Genomic DNA, 24,482 nt, shown 5'->3' with positions numbered 1-24,482 from the left:
AGCCTGTGACCTGGCTCAGGAACTAAGTATTTATCATTACAAAAGACTGGCCAGGCTCCCCAGGCAATCCAATCAAGCGACCATTAAATAGATAACCTGGCAGACAGGAGGTAAACAAAGCACTCAGATTTCTGCTGTAGACCGCCCTTTCTGTGATGTAGGTATGATGTATCTGGGGTGGTGGTCTTGAGATACACCCCTTCTGTGATGTAAGTATGATGTTTCTGGGGGTGGTCTTGGACTCCAGGGAGGGAATTTAAAATGTCTGTATAAGGGCAGGCACACTTTTGTTCTGGGTTCTTCCTCCCTCCTGCGTGTGAGGGGAGTACCTTGTTGCAACAGATCAATAAAGATCAGGCTTACTAGCTGCTTTGCTTCTCAATATACTCTGGTTGGCCTCTGTTATTTTCTCCTACCAATACGGAACCTACGTAAGGACTCTATATCGGCTCTTGGATACCCCATAAGGGAAAAGGGGCAGATTTATTTGTTTACAGCACTCACCACATGCAGGAGGGAGGAGAACACCTAACAATGGTGCACAAGCCCTTATAAAGACTTTTTAAATTGCCCACCCTGTAGCCCAAGGACCCCCCCTCCCCAAACATACGTCACAGAAGGAGAGGCCTCCAGCAGATTCTCCTGTCTGCCTGCTAATGCCTTACTTGATTGCATTTTCTGGGTAGGCTGGCCATTCCTTTGAGAAGGTAAATACTTTAGTTCCTGAATCTCTTACGCATATTGATAGTTTGCTCAGCTTAACATATACTTGCCAGACTGTATTTGAAAAGGGAGAAAAACTCTGTCCCAGCTCCTGCCACCCTAGGAAGTTTAAAAGCACGTCACTGCAAATAGATAAATAGGTACTGTTGCAGCGGGAAGGTACATGGCATTTCCATCGTAGTGTTCTGCTGTACCAGAAGCAGTTTAGTCCTGCTGGCCACATGACCCAGAAAGCTGTCTGTGGACAAACGCCGGCTCCCTCAGCCTGAAAGCGAGATGAGCGCCACAACCCATAGTCGCCTTTGACTGGACTTAACCATCCAGGGGTCCTTTACCTTTTTGAAAAGTGAGGTGTAAGATGTCAGCATTGCCCTTGAGCCAGTGCCACTAACTGGACTCATCTACTTCAACCCCGACTGGGCTAGGCGAGCTGGGTAGCACTTCCAGAGACCACCTTCTGCACAGGAACAGGTCAAAGTGCTGTGGACTCACAGCTTAGAGTTGTGAGCACCGGATTCACTCCCACAAGAAGACAGTCGTCGCACAGCCGAGTATAGCAGAGCATAAACGACTCGGAGAGCAGCTCTGTAGAATATCTTTATTCTATCTACAACTATAATATACAACTATATACAGAGCTAAATGAGGTCTAAACTAAAAAACTGAACTGAACTGAGTGTCTGCAGCTGCTCTTAGCAGCAACCTTATCTATACACACAATCTCTAACACTCAGTCTCTCTCTCTCCGACACACTGACTGACTGACTGATGTTAGGCTGGAGCGGAATAAGTAGAGAGCAGAACACCGTCCCTCCTCTCTGGAAAATCACCAGACTCATCAGCAGATTCTTGGATATGGGAGGGGTGAAATCTCCTCATAAGCCCCTACAGTCCAAAGACAATCAGAAAGCTTTTTCCCATTTCCTTCCTCCTTGCAGAGAAATATTTGAGGTCAATTTGGCAGAGTCAAAATGGCTTCAGGATTGTTCTGTACTATTTCAGACAGGTGGTTTATATACTTATGTATGAGTTTGCCTTGTACATTTATGAACATTTGTTCTATATTTGAGACCTTAGACTTATTATAAAAGTTAAGTCCCATCAAAGGTGACTATGGGGTTGTGGCGCTCATCTCACTTTTCGGGCCAAGGGAGCCGGCGTTTATTCGCAGACAGCTTTCCGGGTTGTGTAGCCAGCGTGACTAAACCGCTTCTGGCGCAACGGGACACCCTGACAAGTGTCAGAGCACACGGAAACGGCATTAGGTTTCCTGAGGCCCTGCTTGGCTTGGCGGGTTGAGCTGGTCTGCTTTAACGGATCCGCTGCAGCTGCAGAACAGGATGGGCTCAGTTCCTCGCACCCTTGCTCCTTCTCTTTCCCTTTGCCAATCCTTCCCTCCCATTTGCCAAAGCAAACTGTGTGCTCTTGCTCAGTGGCAGTTGGAGCAGGGTTTTGGAAAGCAGGAGTTTCACCATCTCATTTTGCAACGCTTGATATTTCGTTCTGTATTCAGTGGTTTTGCAAAACCAATCGCTAGCAGTCAAACGGCATACCACAAATTGCTATCTAAGCTCTACCCAACCCCAGCCACCAACCTACTGGCATGTACAAACAGCAGCATAATGTATCCACATTAAATACCGTATTTTTCGCTCTATAAGATGCACCAGACCACAAGACGCACCTAGTTTTTGGAGGAGGAAAACAAGGAAAAAAATATTCTGAATCTCAGAAGCCAGAACAGCAAGAGGGATCGCTGCGCAGTGAAAGCAGCAATCCCTCTTGCTGTTCTGGCTTCTGGGATAGCTGCGCAGCCTGCATTCGCTCCATAAGATGCACACACATTTCCCCTTACTTTTTAGGAGGGAAAAAGTGAGTCTTATAGAGCAAAAAATACGCTACTATACTCATACCGTACTCCAACATGCAGTGCTCTTGCAGAAAAAGTGAAATGGAGGCAGGCGAACTTGAGGAACTTCCCTTTTCTGGGGAAAAGGAATCGGGACCCAATTTGCTGTTCTCAGGGGTGGAATCTGATAGTCTTTCATAATACAGCTCCTTGTGCGAGGCCAAAATTTGGCGACCCCAAATGGATCTTCTCAATTACGGACCTTCTCCATTTTGCACCCCCTTGGCTTGGCACCCTGTGGGGGGCAAGGAACGCCTGCCCCACGTTGCTATTCTTCTCCAAAATGTCCAGGGATTGGCTGCACTCATCCTCTTTTTCCAGCTCCATATCTGCTTAAGAGGCGGGTGATCTCACCGGGTTTCAACCTTACAACTCAGCCGCTTAGGCAATTGGAGGCACAGTAACAGACTTGACAGAAGCGAGTCTTTAAAAGCAAAACCTAACCGTAGGGTCTCTTTCCTTCCAGTTTTTCAAGGCGTTCTCCACGAAGCCCGAGGATGGCGTCAGACTTCACCGTACGTATCCTGAAGTCAATTCCTACCTAAGCTAGAAGTTATGGCTGGAGTTTAGTTTACTAGGCTGGGCCTGCCTAGAGAGGGGTACCCACTTACCAGCCTCCAAGCTCATGAATCAGAATCAGGAATTATAGGGTAATCAAAGCTGGTGGTCACCCTCCATAAAATGTCCCCTAGGTCGTTGATGGGTGTGGCACAATCCCTTTGAACTTTCCCCCCTCCGCGATGTCTCTTAATTTGACCAGGAAATGTCAACATGTCCCTCATCTCACAATCAGCAGCGTGAGACCAATTCCACGCTTTCATTTTCATTCTCATTTTTGTCTCAGGATTCATATTCCCCCCCCCAAATCAAACGTGCCCCCCTATGTTTCTAGGAAGATTAATGGCTTTCCTGGAAGTCCTTCACTCTCGTACTGGGCCTGTGTGTCTGAAGGAACACACATAATCATAACCAAGAATCCCATAATCAAGAAAAGAAAAGCGCCCAATAGGCCTTGGCTGCTTCCATTTGAACCGAAGGGAGGGTCCTGCTCCTGTTCTTCCTCACCTGCAGAAGGTTCATTACTGCAGAGTTTGAGAAATTCTGCATGAGGAAAGTCTCCAAAATGATTCATGCTTTCCGAAAAGGGAATCCCCATTCAGGCATGAAGACTGAAGATTGGAGAAAAGATAGTATCTGTCTGACATGAACCACGTAGGAGTTAAGTTGGGAGTGGTTCCCTGGCTGTGTTTAGGTCTAAGCGTAGGGTTGTGTGTATGGGTGGCAGCCTGGCACAATGTTTATCTCATATCCAGGCAGCATTTATTTTGTCTCGAGATTCCCAGGCCCAGGTTGCTTCCTGCCACCGAAAGGTAGAGTAAGGAGAACGCCTGACTTTGAGTAACACCATCCCATAATGATCCCAAGGAATCCGACATGAGAGAAGCTGCTGTTGTGCATTTCCTAGGATGTGGCAGGTGCGGGGGCATGTAGGCTGGTGCAGAGCTCCTGGCCGGAATTGTGACCCTGATATGCTTTCTTCCTTGTACAGATAAAGGAGACGACATTCGGAGCCTCACAGAGTCCATCATCACCTCAATAGAGAGCCATAGAGACCTGTGGCCTCCCGCCTGCCCACCGCTAGAGCCAATTAGGTAATTTGGGTGGAGAATGCATCATAGCATGAGAAACAATTATAGCAATGCAAAGCCTAGCATGGGCTTTCCCAGACTTGTGAGTTCACTCACCCTTTGCAAAATTTCCATTGACTCCCTCTTAGAGGGGTAAACGGAATAAAGTCAAGAAATATCAGTATCCAATTGGCGTTTATTACCGTATTTTTCGCCCCATAGGACGCACCTAGTTTTTTGGGGGGGAGGGAATAAAGGGAAAAAAAATTATTTCCCCCCGAGGCGCGGGGGCTGGAGCGGGGGAAGCCTGAGCTTCCCCCAACCCCAGCCCCCAGAACAGGCTGCCGCCCCAAGCCTTGCGTGCCCGGCGGGAGTTCCCGCGGGCTGGCAAGGCTTTCGGACACCTGCGCAAAGCACGGGGCGCCCTCCGGAGGGTGCCCTGTGCTTCGGGCTGCAGGGTGCTGCCCGCAAGCCTTGCGAGCTTGGCAGCAACCCCCTTCCGCGCTTGCAAGGCTTGCGGATAGCTTCCTGAAGCCTGGAGAGAGAGGGGGGTCAGTGCGCACCAACACCTCTCGCTCTCCAGGCTTCAGCGAAAGCCTGCATTCGCCCCATAGGACGCACACACATTTCCCCTTCATTTTTTGGATGGGAAAAAGTGCGTCCTACAGGGCGAAAAATACGGTAAGCCCTATTATTAGGAATCATAAAATGTAAAAAGTAAGGGAGGCAGCTCTAATGATACCATGCTTCTTCACCTCTGTGCTGAGATGGCTGCACCTGATGCACTTTAACAAGTGTATAAGGACTGGGCTTGTGACTTTGAGAATATTGTTGTATTGTGGGATCTTAGGATCAAATACAGAGGTTCCTCATTGACAAGGGAGGTCCAGTCTGGACACCCATGCCCCTTAATTCTGAAGCTTATCGTTTCTATTTTTTTTTTACATGCTATACCTTGTAAACTTATTTCCACCCCAGGTACTTTTTACCCCCTTTCAGACCCCCTAGGTCTCCATTCACCCCCTGCACAGTCCCAGCGACCCCAGGGGGTCAATAAGCACGTTGGGAAACCTTGTCCTGGTATGTTTAACAGCAGCAGCAGCAGCAAGGCTCCACTATCTGGGATGCTTCTAACATTTCTATGTCAAGCAGGCTTTTATACCTTAAGAAGAAAGAGAATCAATTTCAGATTCAAGACTTTGAGGCAAGGGGATTACATCTGTTAAACCCGCCCCCCACAAAGCTCCCAAATTTCAACCCATTTATCTTGACTCACCCATGTGGGGAAAGAAGCAGTAACGGGAGCTATGACACAGATTTCTGTATATTTAGGTCCTTGAACTATACCTTTTCCCACATGAGGACAATAACTGTCTCAGAAACTGCTGTTTACCAGAGGCCTATGTGCCTTTTGAATACAGCTGGAAACGGGAGGTGTAGATTGGTGCGTATTCCACATGTGAGCTGAAGTAACAACTAGGAGGAGAGTTGTTGTTCTTTTCCATCCAAACTATTTCCCACCTTATTCCCAGACAGGGACTCAAAGCAGCTTGGCAGCTTGCAGCTATAAACATAGAAATAAAAAAATCTTTAAGAACCATAAGTGAAACACTTATGGAATCAAAATGCTATATGAATATATATGAGCTATTAGAAATATACAGATAATTGCAATAACAACAGTGCCAGCCCTTTCATTAAAAGGAGTTAGTTCTCAAAAGACTTCCTGCTTGGTGTGTGGGACTGAATGTTAGACATAGGTGTTGCTGCAATTTAGGGTTGGCTTCCGGGTAGATGGTGTTTTGAATTGCGCGCGCACACACACACACACACACACACACACAGAGGGATATGTAGATATAGATAGCTTACGTACCGTATATACTCGAGTATAAGCCGACTTTTTCAGCACATTTTTTATGCTGGAAAAGCCCCCCTCGGCTTATACTCAAGTGAGGGTCCCTGATGGTGGCGGCAGAGGAACGAGCAACCTGAAAGCAGCCCTTTCGGCAGCACCCTAGGTAAGCAGGGGGATGGGAGGGGCTGGGGGGGGAGAGAGAAACCCCCTCTGTCGTGTGCACATGTGCGCGCGCGCACACACACACACACACACACTCCAGCCCACCAGGAGGTTTGTGGTGTGGTGAACCAGCTTATATTCGAGTCAATAAGTTTCCCCAGTTTTTTGTGGTAAAATTACCGTATTTTTCGCACCATAGGACGCACTTTTTCCCCTCCAAAAATGAAGGGGAAATGTGTGTGCGTCCTATGGTGCGAATGCAGGCTTTCGCTGAAGCCTGGAGAGCGAGAGGGGTCGGTGTGCACTGACCCCTCTCGCTCTCCAGGCTTCAGGAGAGCCCCACCGCCAGCCCCACAAGCTCAGGGGACAGTGGGGAGGCGGAACGGCGCCATCCTGCTGTCCCCCAACTTGGTTAGAAGGCTGGCGGGGGAGAAGCCTGCTCCTCCCCGTCGCCAGCCCCGCAAACTCGGGGGACAGCGCTGGGCTCCCGCTGCTTGCGGAGAGTTGCCTGCATGCTGAAGCCTGCGCGCGCTGAGCTCTGCGCGTCCAGGCTTCGCGGACCTCTCCGCAAGCAGCGGGAGCGCTCCCACGGCTTGCGGAGACTTGCCTGTTTGGGGGCTGGGGTCAGGGGAAGCTTGAGCTTCCCCGTCCCAGCCCCGCGCCTGGGGGGGAAATAATTTCCCCCTCCTTTATTTCCCCCCCAAAAAACTGGGTGCGCCCTATGGCCCGGTGCGCCCTATGGTGCGAAAAATACGAAGAAACCGAAAACAACACACATAGCATATAAACAAGCAATTCAACGCTAAAACACTAATTGACTTCCCTCCATCTCGGTTTGGGCTATGTAAACACAATACCTTTCTGCAGTTTTATTTGACCAAATCTGTACGTCGCAGGTTTTATATTTCACCTACTGTGATTTTAATGTTTCCTAGATTTGCTTCGATGTATGTTACAAATTTATTCCAGTCATTAATAAACTTTATACCAGATAAAGGAAAGAGCAGGAAATATTTCAAAGCGGAATCAAGTGTCCACATACTGAAAGCCACACAGAACAGAAGTGGGCTTCACTGGCGTGGGAAAGTAAACGGCATTTGTTCATCCATGACTGTCAAGCCTTTGTTTAAGTGTTACCTGCTGGAGACTGTTGAACTGCAAATAGCAGCTGAGCAGTTCAGTTCCAGAATGCAGCAGCTTCCTGTTCCAGTCCTCCTTTGTGCATCTTAAGTGATTAGTCTTCAGTCCAAGTTTATGCGTTTGGTCTGGAGATACAATTATCCACTCAGCATACATGCGCTGATGTTCCATTCATCTCCTGCAAGGAAATGGGTGATTAGAGGAACTGACCTGTTAACAGAGCGGAGCTATGCATGTTTCAGAAGGCTTATGGCTCACAAACTCAGAGCATGATTCTAACTTGCCCAGGCTGTATAGAGCGTTTGGAGAGGCTGGCTTCTAACAATTATTTACCATTTACCGAAGCATCTAATAACTACCTGGTTTTCAGAAAATGGTCGGTTTCTTTTTTTAAAATTTTTTTAATTTTATTTATTTATTTATACAACAAAGAAAAAACACACAAAAAACACAAATACCAAATTACACACAGATTACAAAAATAACCATAGACACATAATTTTCTTGGCAAACAATAAAACATCTATTGGTCTTAACACTAAAGACCCAACTTCCCGTCTGTTCCATATTTCAAAATCATATTACATATTCCCAAAACACATTTTTTTCATAATTAAACTTATTCTCAATAAATCTAAGTTCTTCTATCTACCTAGCAACTATTACTGAAGTTCCTCAAATGCTGCAGCAGAATTTAAACTACTATATTTATTTTTCAGATATCCTTTGAAAACCTCCCATTTAGAAACAAATTCCTGTTTTGATTTATTCTTTATTTTTTCTGATAAACCATCTAATTCGGCATATTCTGTCAGCTTTTGGATCCAATCTTGTATAGAGGGGATTTCATTACTCTTCCATTTTGCTGCGATCAAAACTCTTGCTGCCGCCGTCGCATATAAAAAGATACCCTTCCTCTTTTGTGGAATATCCAAATCTGTTATTCCCAGGAGGTAGGCCTCTGGTTTTTTATTGAAGAAAATGTAAGCAGACCAGAATCGCCACCACCTGGGGCTAATTTTATTTATTTTAATAAAGTATTCGTAATCTGCCAATCTCATAAAAAGATCAGGGTGCCACAACACAACTCTCTCTCACACAAATACAGCGGTACCTTGGGTTACATACGCTTCAGGTTACATATGCTTCAGGTTACAGACTCCGCTAACCCAGAAATAGTACCTCGGGTTAAGAACTTTGCTTCAGGATGAGAACAGAAATCATGCTCCGGTGGCGCGGCAGCAGCAAGAGGCCCCATTAGCTAAAGTGGTGCTTCAGGTTAAGAACAGTTTCAGGTTAAGAACGGACCTCCGGAACAAATTAAGTACTTAATCTGCGGTACCACTGTAAAACATAAAGCACCATTAACAACAGTGCAAAGTAATCATTAAAAGGACTTAAATTATAAAAAATGTCCCCAAGAGATGCCCAAAAATCAGTATCAGGGGTACAATATCAGGGTCTTTTTGTGGCTTTAGAAATCAAAGCACTGACAGGCAATGGAGATGTAAGAGGGTGCATTCCTGCATTGCAGTGGGTTGGACAAGATGATCCTCAGGTTCCCTTCCAACTCTACGATTCGATGAATCTATGACATTATGGAGGAGGAGAATTCTGCACTATTTTGGGCTGCAGCTCCATATCTCTTGTAATGTATAATTCCACCCTGGCATGCACAGGGCAACAGCTGTGAAGCCTTTTGCACCGCTGATCTCCATGCCAAGAAAACAACAACGAACCACCTGCTAGATTTCTGTATTGGGCTGCTCTCCCAAGAACACAAAAATAGGATGGGTAAAGAAAAGGTGTCAACCCAACCATCCCATAATAATCCCTCACAGGGCCATAGATCCAGCTAGATTAAAGGATAGGTACTGTTCCATACTGTGCCCAAAGGGGAAAATATGAGAATCCGGGAGGATTTCCTCCAACGGCGGGGAAGTTGAGATGTCTGAATCTGTGTGAAATAATTGTTTGCCCTGTACTTAAAGCAGAGTTGCTCAGCGTGTGTGTTCCTCTTTGTCTTTTGCAGTACGGCAGAACTTCACGACTTCTTCCACACCAACAACGTGACTTATTTGGCCCTGATATTTGAAAAGGAGGACTCCTTTTTGGGCAGAGAGGTGACTCTTAATTGACTGGTTGACAATCTATGTATGCATTGCAGCAGCCTAGCTTTAGAGAAGAGGGTCCTTCGCTCTTTTCTGTTGCAAATGGGCCCCTGCAGGTCTGGGGTGACTTTTTCTCTTTAAAAAAGTTGTTTATTAATTATATGGAACTACACAAGATGTCCCTTATCGCAGAGCCTCTGGGAATGTTTCATGCCTTTTCCTGCACAGGCATCATTGGGAAGTGGAGCCAACGTAAAACCAACTGGATCTTCTCCCCCTTTTGTAACAGAATGGAAAAGTGGAGATAACTGCATTCAATGGGCATGCTTGGCACAAAATAGTCTAGGTGTCACTGTACCCCCAAAGCCCTGAATCTAACTCTCCTTTTTTGTTGAGCCTTCCCTTGTGGGTTTTCCACCTTTCCCCCATTATGTTTTCTGCCTCTTTGGGGTCCAGGTCCCTCACCTAGTTACACACACAAACACACACATTCCCTCCTTTACAATCAGAGGTATACCTAGTGGTTGGTGTTGCGGTAAAGTGGTGTGTGTGTGTGTGTGTGTGTGTGTGTGTGTGACAGTGTGTAACAAATGCACAAGGGACACCTTTGTCTGCAACTGACAAATGGGAAAGATACAAATGGGAAAAGAAACAATGCTTTCTTTTGGCCAGCATATTTCACTCCATGCTAGAAGGATGTGTTTTGGTTGCTTCACAATATTTCTTCTTTCTTCAAGAGCATTAAGAGTAATCCCCTTTGCAAACTGTACGATTAGCAAAAACAAACATGGATTAAGCAAAACAACAGGGTCTTGTGCTATCACAAGGAGCTGCTTCAGCATCCTTTTCCTGACAGGCTAAGCTAGAACTTCTGGCTTCAGGTCAGACCCAGGCAAGCCAAGTCACACAGGCCTTTTATACCAAAATAATATAAATATAGAACTATGCAGGTGGCACTGTGGTCTAAACCACTGAGCCTTGGGCTTGCAAACGGAAGGTCAGTGGTTCGAATCCCCACGACGGCGTGAGCTCCCACTGCTCGGTCCCTGCTCCTGCCAACCTAGCAGTTCGAAAGCACGTCAAAGTTCAAGTAGATAAATAGGTACCACTCTGGCAGGAAGGTAAACAGCTTTTCTGTGCTCTGCTCTGATTCGCTAGAAGCGGCTTAGTCATGCTGGCCACATGACCCAGTAAAACTGCCTGCGGACAAATGCCGGCTCCCTTGGCCAGTAAAGTTAGATGGCGCCGCAACCCCAGAGTCGTCCGTGACTGAACTTAACAGTCGGGTCCCTTTACCTTTTTAATATAAATACATGACAAAAGAACCTATCCTTCTACAACACTCCCAAGTGTGGTGGCCAGGACCATGATGTGAGACCTCTGCCTTTTGACTCAAGTCAGCAAGCAGAGAAAAGTACAGAAAATTCACCTGCGTGTGCGCACAACACACACAAATATGCACACACACACAGCCTCCACTCACCCTGGCTCACTTTCTGAGTCTGTTGATCTCTCCCTTATTTCTCTCTTTTGCAGCCAACATCCTTGAAGACTAGGGAACGCGGGTGGCGCTGTGGGTAAAACCTCAGCGCCTAGGGCTTGCCGATCGCATGGTCGGTGGTTCGAATCCCCGCAGCGGGGTGAGCTCCCATTGCTCAGTCCCAGCTCCTGCCCACCTAGCAGTTCGAAAGCACCCCTAAGTGCAAGTAGATAAATAGGTACCGCTTTATAGCGGGAAGGTAAACGGCGTTTCCGTGTGCTGCGCTGGTGCCGGCTTGCCAGAGCAGCTTCGTCACGCTGGCCACGTGACCCGGAAGTGTCTTCAGACAGCGCTGGCCCCCGGCCTCTTAAGTGAGATGGGTGCACAACCCTAGAGTCGGACACGACTGGCCCGCAAGGGCAGGGGTACCTTTACCTTCCCTGAAGACTTGGGAGTGGGGGAGGATGAGGAACAGATAAAGTTAGAAAAGAGATCAGTAAGGGGTGTTTGGAGAGACCCCCTTTCATTGTGCATGCACACGGTTTTCAGTGCATGCCAGCTTTCTCTGCCTGCTGGCAGGAGAGCCTTCCAAATTTTGCCCAGGCAGAGTTCTCGCAAGGTAGGTGTAACCTGTAGCCGGGCTGTCAACAGAGCAGTTTTCCATGACTAAGGCATTGGGAGTGTTGTACATACAGTACTGGTAAAGCCGGGCAAATCCCTGGAAAAGAGGTGGGAAGCAAGCATATGGCAAGGAGAATTTCTCATTCCTTTTGTGGATGTACTTAACATTGTTGACTCGCCAGTCCTTTTAGCAGTTTGAAATTCAGCAAAATTACTCACACTGGGCAACTGGTTTCGGAGGCAGCTGGAGTTCCACCCAGTTTGGTTCATGGTTCTGTTGGAGAAGGGCAGGGAAAAAGTGATTCTTCAGCTGGCATTCCTGCTTCACCTATACTGTATCAGGCATGTCACCTATACCGGTAGATCACTGGACATCTGTGGTAGATCACTGGCTTCCCCCCCCCCCAAGAAGCTCAACAATTTGGCTCCCCCCAAAAAAGTTCAACCACAACTGGACTTAACTGTCAGGGATCCCTTTACCTTTACTAATCTTGCAGTAATTGTATTAAGATGACTTCCAGTTAACAATGCCGTTGTAGAGCATGGGTGGAGGCCAGAGTATGGTAGCAGCCCTGCCCTTTTCCTTTTAAAAAAAAAAATTTATTGAAGTTTTAAAGGTTACAAAAAGAAAAGAAGGGAAAACACCAAATTAAACAAAAACAAGGCAACACTTCACAATAAAAAAACAGAAAAATAGAAACAATTAAAAAACAAATCGAACCTTCCCATACCTTATCTTTCATTTGCTTGTTTTCTTGACTTCCTCACACCTCCCTTTTTTGTATTCTAGTTCGGTTAGCTCTTTCAGCAAATCCTTCCCATCTTTTCCAATTTTTGTCCTGTAATTTATCTTAATATTAATGTAGCTTTACTTTCCCTCCTTTCATCAATTAACAGTCTGTTTTTTCCTAAACCTTTGTAACATTTCTGCTAAAATCACATAAATTCATTCCAACATCATTCTAACATTCATGCCCTTTTCCAAAGCCCTATTCAAATGGCACATCTCCTGCACATGCTCTCATTGCATGGTGGCAGGAGTGGGCCTGCAGCCCCTACTCGCCCCAACACTGGCAAGTTTGGCGGGGCATTTGCAAAATTGAGCCTTCGCGTATAGTCTCTCCACGCAATAGGAAGCCTTGTACGGTGAGGTTTCCCAAATGTTGAACGTGGACGTAGACTTCGCTTTGCAGATATCCTGCCAAGTGCTCAAGATCTGGGGTGGTGCAGGTCACAAGCGCCTCTGTTTCCCATTCCACATCTTCTGTGTGTGGAATGCCCTTCCATCAGATGTCAAGGAAATAAACAGCTATCTGACTTTTAGAAGACATCTAAAAGCAGCCCTGTTTAGGGAAGTTTTTAATGTTTGATGTTTTATCACTTTATTATTATTATTATTATTATTATTATTATTATTATTATTATTATTATTACGTTGGGTGCCGCCCAGAGTGGCGGGGGAAACACAGCCAGATGGGCAGGGTATAAATAAATTATTATTATTAGTAGTAGTAGTAGTAGTAGTATTTGTATGGGCGGGGCGCGAGAGGATGCCGTACAGCCAGGGTTTTGGTAAAATGTCAACAGCAGAGAAGAGTCCAGCAACACTTCTGGAAGAAACAGATTTTTGAGATGGAGGGTTTAGAGGCAGAGGAGAAAAATAGATTGTTGCGTCCCTCTATTAAAGTCCAACTCTATTCACAACACTAACTAAATGTGGTATCTGGTTTTAGGTCACACTGGACATGCTCCAGTTTGAGAACATTGCAGTGAGGCGAGTCGCAAAGAGCAACGAAGAGCTCGTGAGGAGCTTCAACATTACCACCTTCCCTTCTGGCCTCCTACTTGTCAAGAACGGCTCGTGTAACAGCATCCCTGTGTGAGTTGCCACTCTTACTGTACCTCCTTATCTGGCAACTCTCTTACGATCCCTATTCATTTTCTTTAAGACTCCTAATTTGACAACAACCTGGTTCACCATACAGTCGCGGATCTTGGGAGGGAGTCCAAAGAAATATGTACTTATTTGTACCAGTTGTACAACCTGGGAACGCTCTGCATTAATGGTTCTCAAAAGACCAGTGCAAAAGAGTCGGCTGCTCCACAAGCCCCATAGCAATGATTTTGGGTTCTGCTTTAGTAGGTTGAAAGTTTTGTGTCGGAGGGACTCGGGATTTCTGAACAGTTCTGAATTCAATCATCAGGGTAAGGCCCAGTTCTGCCATTGCAATCAATGATGCGTGCGGGACAAATTTGCATAAATGTGACTAACATGTTGTGAGCTGCACTGCTTGTTCGTTGGTGTGTGTTTTGAGGGCATGCAGTGATTATGGGGGGAGGGAGTGCAAGCACTGGAGATGATAGGAGATACAGTAGGGTTACTGGGCATGTTCTTGTGGTCCAGATGGTTGTGTGCTGCCTGTCCTGGCCTTAAAAAGGTAAAGGGACCCCCTGACCGTTAGGTCCAGTTGCGAATGACTCTGGCGTTGGAGCGCTCATCTTGCTTTACTGGCCGAGGAAGCTAACGTTTGTCCGCAGACAATTTTACTGGGTCATGTTGCCAACATGACTAAGCTGCTTCTGGCGTAACCAGAGCAGCGCATGGAAACGCCGTTTAGCTCCCTGCCAGAGCGGTACCTATTTATCTACTTGCACTTTGACGTGCTTTCAAACTGCCAGGTTGGCAGGAGCTGGGACTGAGCAACAGGAGCTCAATGGGATTCGAACCGCCGACCTTCCAATTGGCAAGCCCAAGAGGCTCAGTGGTTTAGACCAGAGCGCCACCCGCGTTCCCTGTCCTGGTCTTACCCTTCTGCAGTCAATGAAAGTACCAGCTTCTTTGATCGTGAGCCTCAGCTCTGGCTTTTATGCTTGGGACTAAAGTTGGTGTGGGTGGCTGTCCACGGAATGGATGACCCAGGCTTTCAAGGCATCCCAGTTAACCCCTCTGGGATATTTCCACTCAGTTGCTACCTAGTTTGAATTACGCTGGAGGAAAACTATTCCCTGTCAGGGCCATAGCTGGGGTGTGTGAGCAAAATCGGCTAAAATATGTCCATAAATTAAAAAATTGATTATTGCCTCATAAGAAAATTTTAAATAGAGGGCGAATTGAATGGGTGGGTGGGTGGGGGTTGGAGGAGAGGCAGAAATAATTTGTCCATGACTAGGGGGCGCAATCTGGACAGTTCTGCAAGGGGCGCAAGATCACCTAGCTATGGCTCTGTTCCCTGTCCTCCTAGGTTTTGCTCTGTAACAATGATGGTTAGAAATTTGCCAGAGTTCCCCCTGCCACAGGATTCTTTCCCCGGTTTTAATAACTTTCTTTGTGGGATGTCACATTTGGTCAACCCGCAAAACAAGAAAAGCTATCCAGATTCCTAGATATCCCCTCTTCTGGTCGATCTTTGTGGTAGGACATTGGTTCTGAAGCTCCATCTGTGCAGATGGGCAGGACTCTGGCAACTGCATTGTTCTTAGCCAGGTGCTTGGGCATGTGAGCGCTTGTTGGGAAAAACATGGGCCGTCCTGCGCTCTGCATGACAGACTCTCCACTGGAGGGAGGATCCTGTTGCATCTGAAGCCAGGAACGGGAATGTCTCTTTAGGTGTTTCTCAAGCATGGATGTCTCCTAGCGATGAAACCAATGAGCAAGGAGGCCTCTCGCTTTATGGAGGGTGTGGAATGTGTCTTGGAATGTTCCTATGGGAAGCACCAGTAGAGCAGCCATTATGGATAGGCAGTTGGACCAGATAATTGCATGCCTGTCCTTCTCTTGCTGTTTTGTCCCACAACCTCCTACACTAAAACCTACAGAGTCCTCTAAAGTATTTGTCTGCAAGCTTGAGACCTTAGAAAAGCTGGACTATTTGGGCGGAGGAAGCTGGCAGCACCTCACAAGGTTTTTCCAGCCCTACGCTGAGATACCAGTGATGGAACCTAGGACCTTCTGCATGCAAAATACACATTTTTGTCACTTAGCTATAGTCCCACCTGAACTGGAAGGCTCTGTGATAAGGCAGTATATTGTAATACGCTTGTTGTCCCAGTGGCCTTGGTAGCTGACACCTGTAGCCAAGGAACTCTCATTTTCTGTTGTGGATTTCTGTCTTTTTCTCCTTAATGAATTGCAGATTATAAGACTCCACCTAGACTGTGAAGAGGAGCTTTTACTTGATTTAGTTTTTGAAGCTTTGAATATAATCAAGCACGGTGTTCCAAGTCTGGCAAGCGACCGGCTCTCGTTTCCTGACCCTCCTCTCACCCAGCTGCTCTGCTCCTCTGCCTGCTTTTCTTGTTGCGGAAAAGTTCATTAGGAGCCACACAATGGCTGGTTCGGAGATGCTGGCGGAGAACAATAGGACCTGGGCTTGGACCCTCTAGTGGATTCTTGCTGCTGAATAGGGCATGAAAATAACAAGCAGATGGTCTCTCCCTCCCTCCCTCCCAGCCCCCCAACTTCCGTGCAGTTTGATTGATGTCCACCTGGCAGCGAAGGCATTAGTGCGGCAGGCAAAGGGGCACATGGGCACTGTGTCTTCCTCAGGAATGGGGCTCGGAGAGGAGACGGTTCTGCTCGCCCCCTTGCCAAAGAGGGGGGAGCCTCTTCCACGCTCGTTGTAGCTGGCTTCATAGCTGGTGCACATGGGATTTGCAAGAACGAATCAGGGAGGCGGTGAGCCATGCCGCAGGAGGCTGCCTTTGTTCTTCCATGCCAGCTTCACCCAACAGGAGAGCCATTGTTTTCCTTGCTGGTAGAGGAGAAAATTGTTTGCCTGATGTTGACGTCTCCTGACCATCTGCTTGCAGAGAGGCACGCGGCTGAGAAAGTAGAGTGGCTGCTGTTGCCTTCTGGGCTTTGTTGCCACTGTCATCGCCTCCCCCCACACGGGTGGGCAGCTTTCCTTTTTTTATAATAATAATTTTTTTAAAAAAATTTCTGAATATTTTTAAAACATGACACCCATCTTATATATAGTACATAAAAACCGATTGGCCATCTCGGCCTGTGACTTCCCTCTTCCTTGGCTCATGGTTTTCTTATTTATACTCTAATATTGCATTTTGTTATTATTATTATTATTACCTTTATATCCTATTCTTAAATAAATATTCAATTAAAAATCACCCTTAATAATAAGTGATAAATTTAACCTTACAAAACTTATTGTAACCCTACTAACATTATTATTATTATTATTATTATTATTATTATTATTATTATTATTATTTTATTTTATTATTTATTTGTACCCCGCTCCCATCTGGCTGGGTTTCCCCAGCCACTCTGGGTGGCTTCCAACAAAGATTAAAAATACATTAAAATGTCACACATTAAAAAATTCCCTGAACATGGCTGCCTTCAGATGTCTTCTAAATGTCAGGTACTTGTTTATCTCTTTGACATCTGATGGGAGGGCGTTTCACAGGGCAGGTGCCACTACCAAGAAGACCCTTTGCCGGGTTCCTTGTAGCTTTGCTTCTCACAGTGAGGGAACCTCCAGAAGGCTCTTGGCACTGGACCTCAGCGTCCGGGCTGAACGATGGGGGTGGAGATGCTCCTTCAGGTATACTGGACCGAGGCCGTTTAGGGCTTTCAAGGTCAGCACCAACACTTTGAATTGTGCTCGGAAATGTACTGGGAGCCAATGCAGGTCTTTCAAGACGATGTTAATTGTTTACAACTGTCTTTCAAAGAGAATGGGCGGGCAGCTTTCCTGCTCATTTTGTTCCACTTTCGGGCAGAGTCGGGTTTTCTCATCAGGATATTCAGAGCCACCTCCTGCTCTGTGCCACTTTGCCTGAAAATGGCTGGCTGGCTGACACGGAGCTTGCTCCCTCTTGCATCCTACAGGGAGGGTGAGATTTATTCCATGGGGAATTCAGTCATAGGGAGAGAGGCAGGGAGACACAGAAAACCTAAGACGGTGGGAAAGAAGTCTAGGCTACAGCTTCTATCGTCTCTGACCATTGGCCAGGGCTGATGTGAGCTAGAGTCAAACAATTCAGGGCCGGGGGGGGGGTGCACGCAGCTTTCAGCGCATAAGGGCACATGGGAGACAGCATGGGAGGTGAAAGTCAGGTTTGATGTTGCAGAACTGCACTATCACAACCACGGTTATTGTTCCAAGCTCATAGCAACAGCACCTTCTCCTTCTCTCTCTCTTTAAAATAATAATTGTTACTAGTTTTCAGTTACAATCCAATAATAGCCTCATTATAACAATACCAATTTATAATATAATTATTAAGACCAAATTATATAATTTAGACAAAGTGTGCTAGAATTTATGTTTGATGATATTCTTTACTTCTGCCTTCCAAAGTCTTATTAATTTCAATTATATTCCAGGCCTTATCCCTTATACAACAACTGCAATATTAGTAACTTCTATTTGTAGTGACACATTAAATGATTTATAAAACTACAAGTGAGGCACTCAGAATTATATCCTTGTTCTTCCTGTGTGTGGCAATTATTCTGTCTGTTGTGTTTCTTCCTGTCCTTGTGAAATGTTATGTCTGTCTTTTCCCTGGTTGTTGCTGTTACCCATCATGCCTTGGGCGGAGCTGATATCCCATTGTGGCTCCAGAAATTTCTCCCTCATTCTGTCCCAGATTCCTTGGCCCAACATCTGAAATTTACTTCTGGTAGTGATGTGGAAAAGTTGCAGCTGTGCATGTGTGTGGATTAATGATTCAAGGGGGAGCGGTCAGATTGGTTCGCCTTTGCGTGCAAGTTAAGCTGACTTTCTGAAACCCGGACGGCTGTGTGATGCCAGGTAGAAGGGTGAAAGTACCCAGGATCTCAGTTGGTCTCTCAAGGTCTGCCCTCCTTCCCACACATGACTATAAGTAACCAAACAATTAAACCCCTGTGTTGCAAACAATTATCAGTAATATCCAAAGCAACACGATGACCAAGTACAACAATGCAATATCAGTATAAACTCTTTATATAATCTATACGGAACAGAAATCTTATAAATCTCTGAAAGTCACAAAATGTGCACTCTTGGTGGATTCTCTTGAAAACATAGAACCAAATAAGTAAAGGTAAAGGGACCCCTGACCATTAGGTCCAGTCGTGGCCGACTCTGGGGTTGCAGTGCTCATCTCGCTTTATTGGCCGAGGGAGCTGGCGTACAGTGTCTGGGTCATGTGGCCAGCATGACTAAGCCGCTTCTGGTGAACCAGAGCAGTGCACGGAAACGCTGTTTACCTTCCTGCAGGAGTGGTACCTATTTATCTACTTGCACTTGACGTGCTTTCGAACTGCTAGGTTGGCAGGAGCAGGGACTGAGCAACGGGAGCTCACCCCATCACGGGGATTCGAACCGCCAACCTTCTGATCAGCAAGTCCTAGGCTCTGTGGTTTAACCCACAGCGCCACCCGCGTCCCTTGTGAGAACCAAATAAGTCTTATAAGTCTTTGTAGGCTATGCAAGTCTCTGAAAGAAGCAATGGGTCAGATACTTATCTGGTGAAAACAAGCCGTAAAACTTTGTTTTATGATGTCCAACGCTGCCAAAGTGGTCCGCAAACAGAGGTAGTGAACAGTGATTCTGGATATACCCACTGTTTCGTGGAATTCTTCTTCAGCACAACAGAAGGATACAGAAATGCTGCGTGATGCCAGGTGGAAGGGTGAAAGCACCCATGATCTCAGTTGGTATCTCAAGGTCTGCTTTCCTTTCCACGCAGGCATGTTGACTCGAGACCACTTTACACAGACTTCCTGAAGAAACTGCCTGGGGTTGTTAGAGGAGACACCTTCAAGCCCACTGTGCTGCCACCTGTACCACCTACTACACCTGCGCCCTGGAAGGTGATAGACAGGTGAGAACCACCTTTCATGCTTCCAGTTCTTCTGCTCTTTCTTCTCGCTCAGCACTGCTTTGTTTTTGCAGCACCTCCATCACTTCGTGGCTTATGAAGGCCCTGTCAGGGTTCGACATCACAAGCTCATTAGCCGAGGGCCCTTCCTTTACAACACTGTAGCTCTGCTGAATACAGTGGTGCCCCGCAAGACGAACGCCTCGCAAGACGAAAAACCCGCTAGACGAAAGGGTTTTCCGTTTTGGAGGCGCTTCGCAAAACGAATTCCCCTATGGGGTTGCTTCGCAAGACGAAAAAAATCTTGCATCCCCCTGCGGGTTTCCCCCCGCTTTTTCCGCCCTTTTCTTAAGCCGCTTATCAGCTGTTCCGCTGATAAGCCGCTTAACAGCTGATCGCTGGAAGCCGCTTGACAGCTGTAGCGCTAATCCGCTAAGCTGTCAATGGGCTTGCTTCGCAAGACAAAAAAACCGCTATACGAAGAGCTTCACGGAACGGATTAATTTCGTCTTGCGAGGCACCACTGTACAGTGGATGCTCAGGTTGCAAACGTAATCTGTGCGGGATGTACGTTCGCAACCCACACAATTCGCAACCTGCAGCATTCGCAACCCGCAGCTGCATGTCTGCGCACGTGCGGGTTGCGATTCGGTGCTTCTGCGCATGCGCGAAGTGCGATTTAGCGCTTCTGCGCATGTGTGACCCCCGAAACCCAGAGGTAACCCATTCCGGTACAGTGGTGCCCCGCAAGACGAACGCCTCGCAAGACGGAAAACCCGCTAGACGAAAGGGTTTTCCGTTTTGGAGGTGCTTCGCAAAACGAATTTCCCTATGGGGTTGCTTCGCAAGGCGAAAAAATTTTGCGACTTCCCGTGGTTTTTCCCGCTTTCCCCCCCTTTTCCTAAGCCGCTAAGCCGCTTATCAGCTGATCCGCTGATAAGCCACTTAACAGCTGATCGCGAAAAGCCGCTAGACCGCTAATAGCGCTAATCCGCTAAGCTGTCAATGGGCTTGCTTCGCAAGACGAAAAAACCGCTAGACGAAGAGAATCGCGGAACGGATTCTTTTCGTCTTCCGAGGCACCACTGTACTTCCGGGTTTCAGCAGTCCATAACCCGAAAAAAAATGCAACTTGAAGCATCTGTAACCCGAGGTATGACTGTACTACAAAACAGATAAAGTAGCCTTGCGGTGCCCCTAATTTTTGAAAACTCCCTTCAGAAAATGCTAATTAAGTTGGGAAAGGTGATCAAATTCATTCCTTTAAAATGAAAAAAGAAAAACAGAAAAACCAACCCTTTAGGCCAAGGGAAAAGAGCATTTTTCTTCACTCCGGACATGAGAGAATTGGGATAAGCTGCAAAGGCAACAAGCAAGTCTTGCGCCATTCTGAAAACCAAGAGATTCATTATGAATTCAGGCGTTTGTGTTCTAGGGCCAACTTTCTTGGGACGCAGGAGGCTTTTGATGAGCCCTGTCCCACAAAAATGCAAGCCGCAATACAGCTGCTAGTTGTTGAGGTGCTTCCTTCTTCGTTTTTGCTACAGCAAATGGATAGGGGCTGCCTCCTCTGCAGAGACTGTGGATGACTCTCTGGTGTCAGCCACCAGCTCTACTGAAGGCTCACTCCAAAGAGGTAATGGGAGATGTTGGGCAAAGTTCCCCATTTCCCCTTCTCCAAAGTGGATTGTTGCAAATCCTGTGGCTACAGCTGGGCTGAAGGAGGAGCTGGATTTAGCTTTAAGGTTGATGCTTCCTATGTAAGTTATGTACCTTGGTTTTCAAACAGCTTAGTTCTCAAATGTTTTGGCTTCCGAACGATCGAAACCCGGAAGTGACTGTTCCGGTTTTTGAATGTTCTTTTGGAAGCCGAACATCTGACGGGGTTTCTGCAGCTTCTGATTGGCTGCTGGAACTTCCCGCAGCCAATCGGAAGCCATACTTTGGTTTTTGAATGGTTTGGAAGTCGAACGGAATGGATTACTTTCAACTTCCAAGGTACGAATGTAGCTGCCATGTTGAACTCTTTCTTTCTTTCTTTCTTTCTTTCTTTCTTTCTTTCTTTCTTTCTTTCTTTCTTTCTTTCTTTCTTTCTTTCTTTCTTTCTTTCTTTCTTTCTCTCTCTCTCTCTCTCTCTCTCTCTCTCTCTCTCTCTCTCTCTCTGCCACAGGAGAAAATTGTACATGGCTGACGTGGAATCGGCAGTGCTTTACACGCTAAGGAGAGAGGCAACACGATACGATTTCCTCGAGAAAGAGCAACTCTCCGCAATGAAGCAGTATGTGGCTGTATTGGTCAAGGTGAGCTCTGATTAATTCTTTTCCTTCCTCTCCTCCTCCTTCCTCAAGAATCTTAGCTTCTGCATATATACAGACTTGCCTCCCTGTTATCTCGGTAGTGACTTTGTTTTTAAATGATATGTGAGAGCTACTAATCTTGTTCTGGGTTTCTTTCTTTTATTCTTTAAAAATCACATGTCAAATGTCCTCTTTTCTCAAAAACAATAACTTCTCAGTTATCATTATTATTTTGTAAAGTCTTTCTGAGGGGGGTGTGGACTTTGACCTGCGAGTTTGCTTAATATGTCGGTGGTGGTTGAACCTACAGAGCGGAAGCGAGGTAGAGGGGCGACAAAGGTCTTAAACCAGATTGGGTGAGTCTTACCAATCTAGTCTGTGGTTGAGGGAAATCTGAGACATGGGATGTGTATGTTTCTGTTGAAAACAAAACCACAAAAAAAGGAAAGTAGAAGTAATATGAAACGATTTCCTCAAGCCTCTGAGAATTTGTAAGGAATATTTTGAGGGTGGGATTAAGGCGAGGGAAATTCCTTGCCTATCCACAGAACTGCTTGCTATACAATATTTTTATAGCTATAACATCTTCAAATTTAGGGTTGGCAAACTTCTAGCGCATTACAGCACAGCAGAGGCAGCAGCATATAGCTGTGAGTTCTTTAACTCGTCCTCTTTCCTGAAACTCCCCCTTCAGGAGGCCTGAACTGGGAACAAGATGCACTGCAACATTTTGATGCAGATCCCATTTGTTTGTTTGTAGTCATGATTGTTCCATCTCCGTGGTTCCAAACACGGAGAGAATCGTATCAGCTTTGTTTTACAGCACAGAATCTGGAGTTTTGAAAACTTTAGCTTCCATTCCTTTTTAAAAAGAAAAAGAAAAAAGGCTTCTAGACCTTGTATTCCATGGGCTTCAACATTTAGAGAGTAGAGTTTCTGCTATACATTTTCTTCCCCGGCCTTCAGTCTTGTCGCGTTACCCAAAGTTCTCTACAGTCTCTCAGTTACCCTCTTTGCCACCGAAGCCTCTTCCATTGAGATTATCACACAGGGGGTTGCTCTGGTTGTGAGAAGAGTGGCGTAATAACAAAGCCACGGAAGAGTTAACATGGCTTCTGAAAGGCACTTTTTGGTTTTGTTTCTTTTGCTACAATAAATCTTTTAAACCCTGGTATCGAAAGGCCATAAAGCGCAAGAGGGTACAGTCTGTGACATTTATTTTGAAAGCTCTTAAGTTATAGCTCAGATACATATCATTTCTGTTTGACCTTTGCATATGAATGTTGCAGACTGCATGCTCTTTTGCTCTGAGTGCTTTCTTCAGTTTCTCTCTCTCTCTTTGTGCCTGTGTTATATGAGTATTTTGACATACTAGCCAGAGCCAGCCCACTGATGAGGCAGGGTGAAGCACCTGCCTCAGGCGGCAGAAGCACAAAGTCAAATCATTTATTGATTGATTTAAATAAGGCAATAATAATCTTAAGACTTGAGACAGAGAATCTACCTGCAGAGGAGGATAAGGGGTCCAAACACCAGAGGTGAGATGGTGAAAAAAAAGATGAGTTAAAGCCACACCCTGTGTCCCTGTTTTTGCCAACCCGAAATGTGATCTCATTCTCTCCTTCCCTCCGGAAGGGAAGGGAAATATCTTCTATCGGATATTTCTGGGATATCGCAGCGGTCTCCCTCTCTGCAATTTGGTGGCAATACATCGCCTGTGTCTGAAGTTGTGAGGTTTCAAAGCTGAAATCATAAATCACGCGAGGCCAAATAGTACACCGCATGCCTCTTTTCTGGTTACGAAGCAAAACGGGGAGAGGAGGGGAATTGGTGGCAAGGCTTTGGCTGGCTGGAGCCTTGTCCCAGAAGTTAAATGCCTGTCACCAGCCTAAGTAGTCTCTTACGGAAAACGTGGCGTACGTGTTGAGAGAAGGAGGGATGGTGCCAAGGGAATGGAGATGGGAAAGGATGGGGCTGGGATGCATTAAGAGACAGGTGGTGTTGGGAGGAAAAATAGGTGCAGAAAAAGAATTTACATCCATCATGTCAGGGAACTGCCATCGGAGCCAGAAGTGGAGGCAGGGCTCCCACGCGATGCCGGAGAAGGGCCCAGCAGGGAGAGAGGGGACTCATCGGCTGGGGAAGGAAATCAGCGTAACACCAGGGATAAAGGGGGGCGGATGGGGGAATCGGCGAGGGGGCTCCAGGACCAGCGGGGAGAGCACGGGTCCTCCGCTACCCACACCCACCCTGCGCAGAAGGCTTCCGCGCAGGGAAAGTAGGCGTAGACTTGGCGTCAAAGAACTTCTTTGCTGGAAGAAGTTCAAGAAACGCCCACTGACGGATTCTGCTAGCGACTGAGACAGCCACGAAGTGAAGGGCTGTCCAGCCAGGAAAAGGTTTAACCAGGCAACCTAGCCAGGGGTGGCGGCAACTTACGCACGAGCAACCCCATATAACCATTACACATCAAGTTATCTGTGTGTCCGTTCTCCCCTGCGCACACCATCTCTACAAATGAATGCCATTCTCTCTAACCCAAATAAAAGCAGGAATGGAAACAAGGGGCCTCTGTAGTGCCCTGCGCATCAGTGTGTCCCTCTCCCCCCCCCCCACCATCTGCAGAGTAAGGGGACAGAGGGTGAAAGATGGAAGGGAGGGCATGGAAGCAAAGTTGCAGGTGTTCACGATATGTGAGGCCGCAGCACACGGTTTGC

The 24,482-nt window shown here is 46.5% G+C and overlaps 1 protein-coding gene across 1 annotated transcript in view; it reads left to right on the top strand.

Moving 5' to 3' along the window:
- The window catches only part of QSOX1 (quiescin sulfhydryl oxidase 1), a 78,452-nt gene that overhangs the window by 37,087 nt on the left and 16,883 nt on the right, over positions 1-24,482 (top strand). Inside the window, exons 3-8 of the mRNA XM_081915085.1 lie at positions 3,099-3,147; positions 4,182-4,284; positions 9,453-9,543; positions 13,366-13,511; positions 19,337-19,471; positions 21,639-21,768. Of these exons, the coding sequence (XP_081771211.1) occupies positions 3,099-3,147; positions 4,182-4,284; positions 9,453-9,543; positions 13,366-13,511; positions 19,337-19,471; positions 21,639-21,768 (654 nt within the window). The remainder of the gene's footprint in view (positions 1-3,098; positions 3,148-4,181; positions 4,285-9,452; positions 9,544-13,365; positions 13,512-19,336; positions 19,472-21,638; positions 21,769-24,482) is intronic.

The sequence above is a fragment of the Podarcis melisellensis genome (assembly GCF_964234715.1).
Source record: "Podarcis melisellensis genome assembly, chromosome: 6".
NCBI classification, from domain to species: Eukaryota; Metazoa; Chordata; class Lepidosauria; order Squamata; family Lacertidae; genus Podarcis; species Podarcis melisellensis.
Note: the sequence above shows the minus strand (reverse complement) of the source record. Positions and strands in the feature narration are given on the sequence as shown.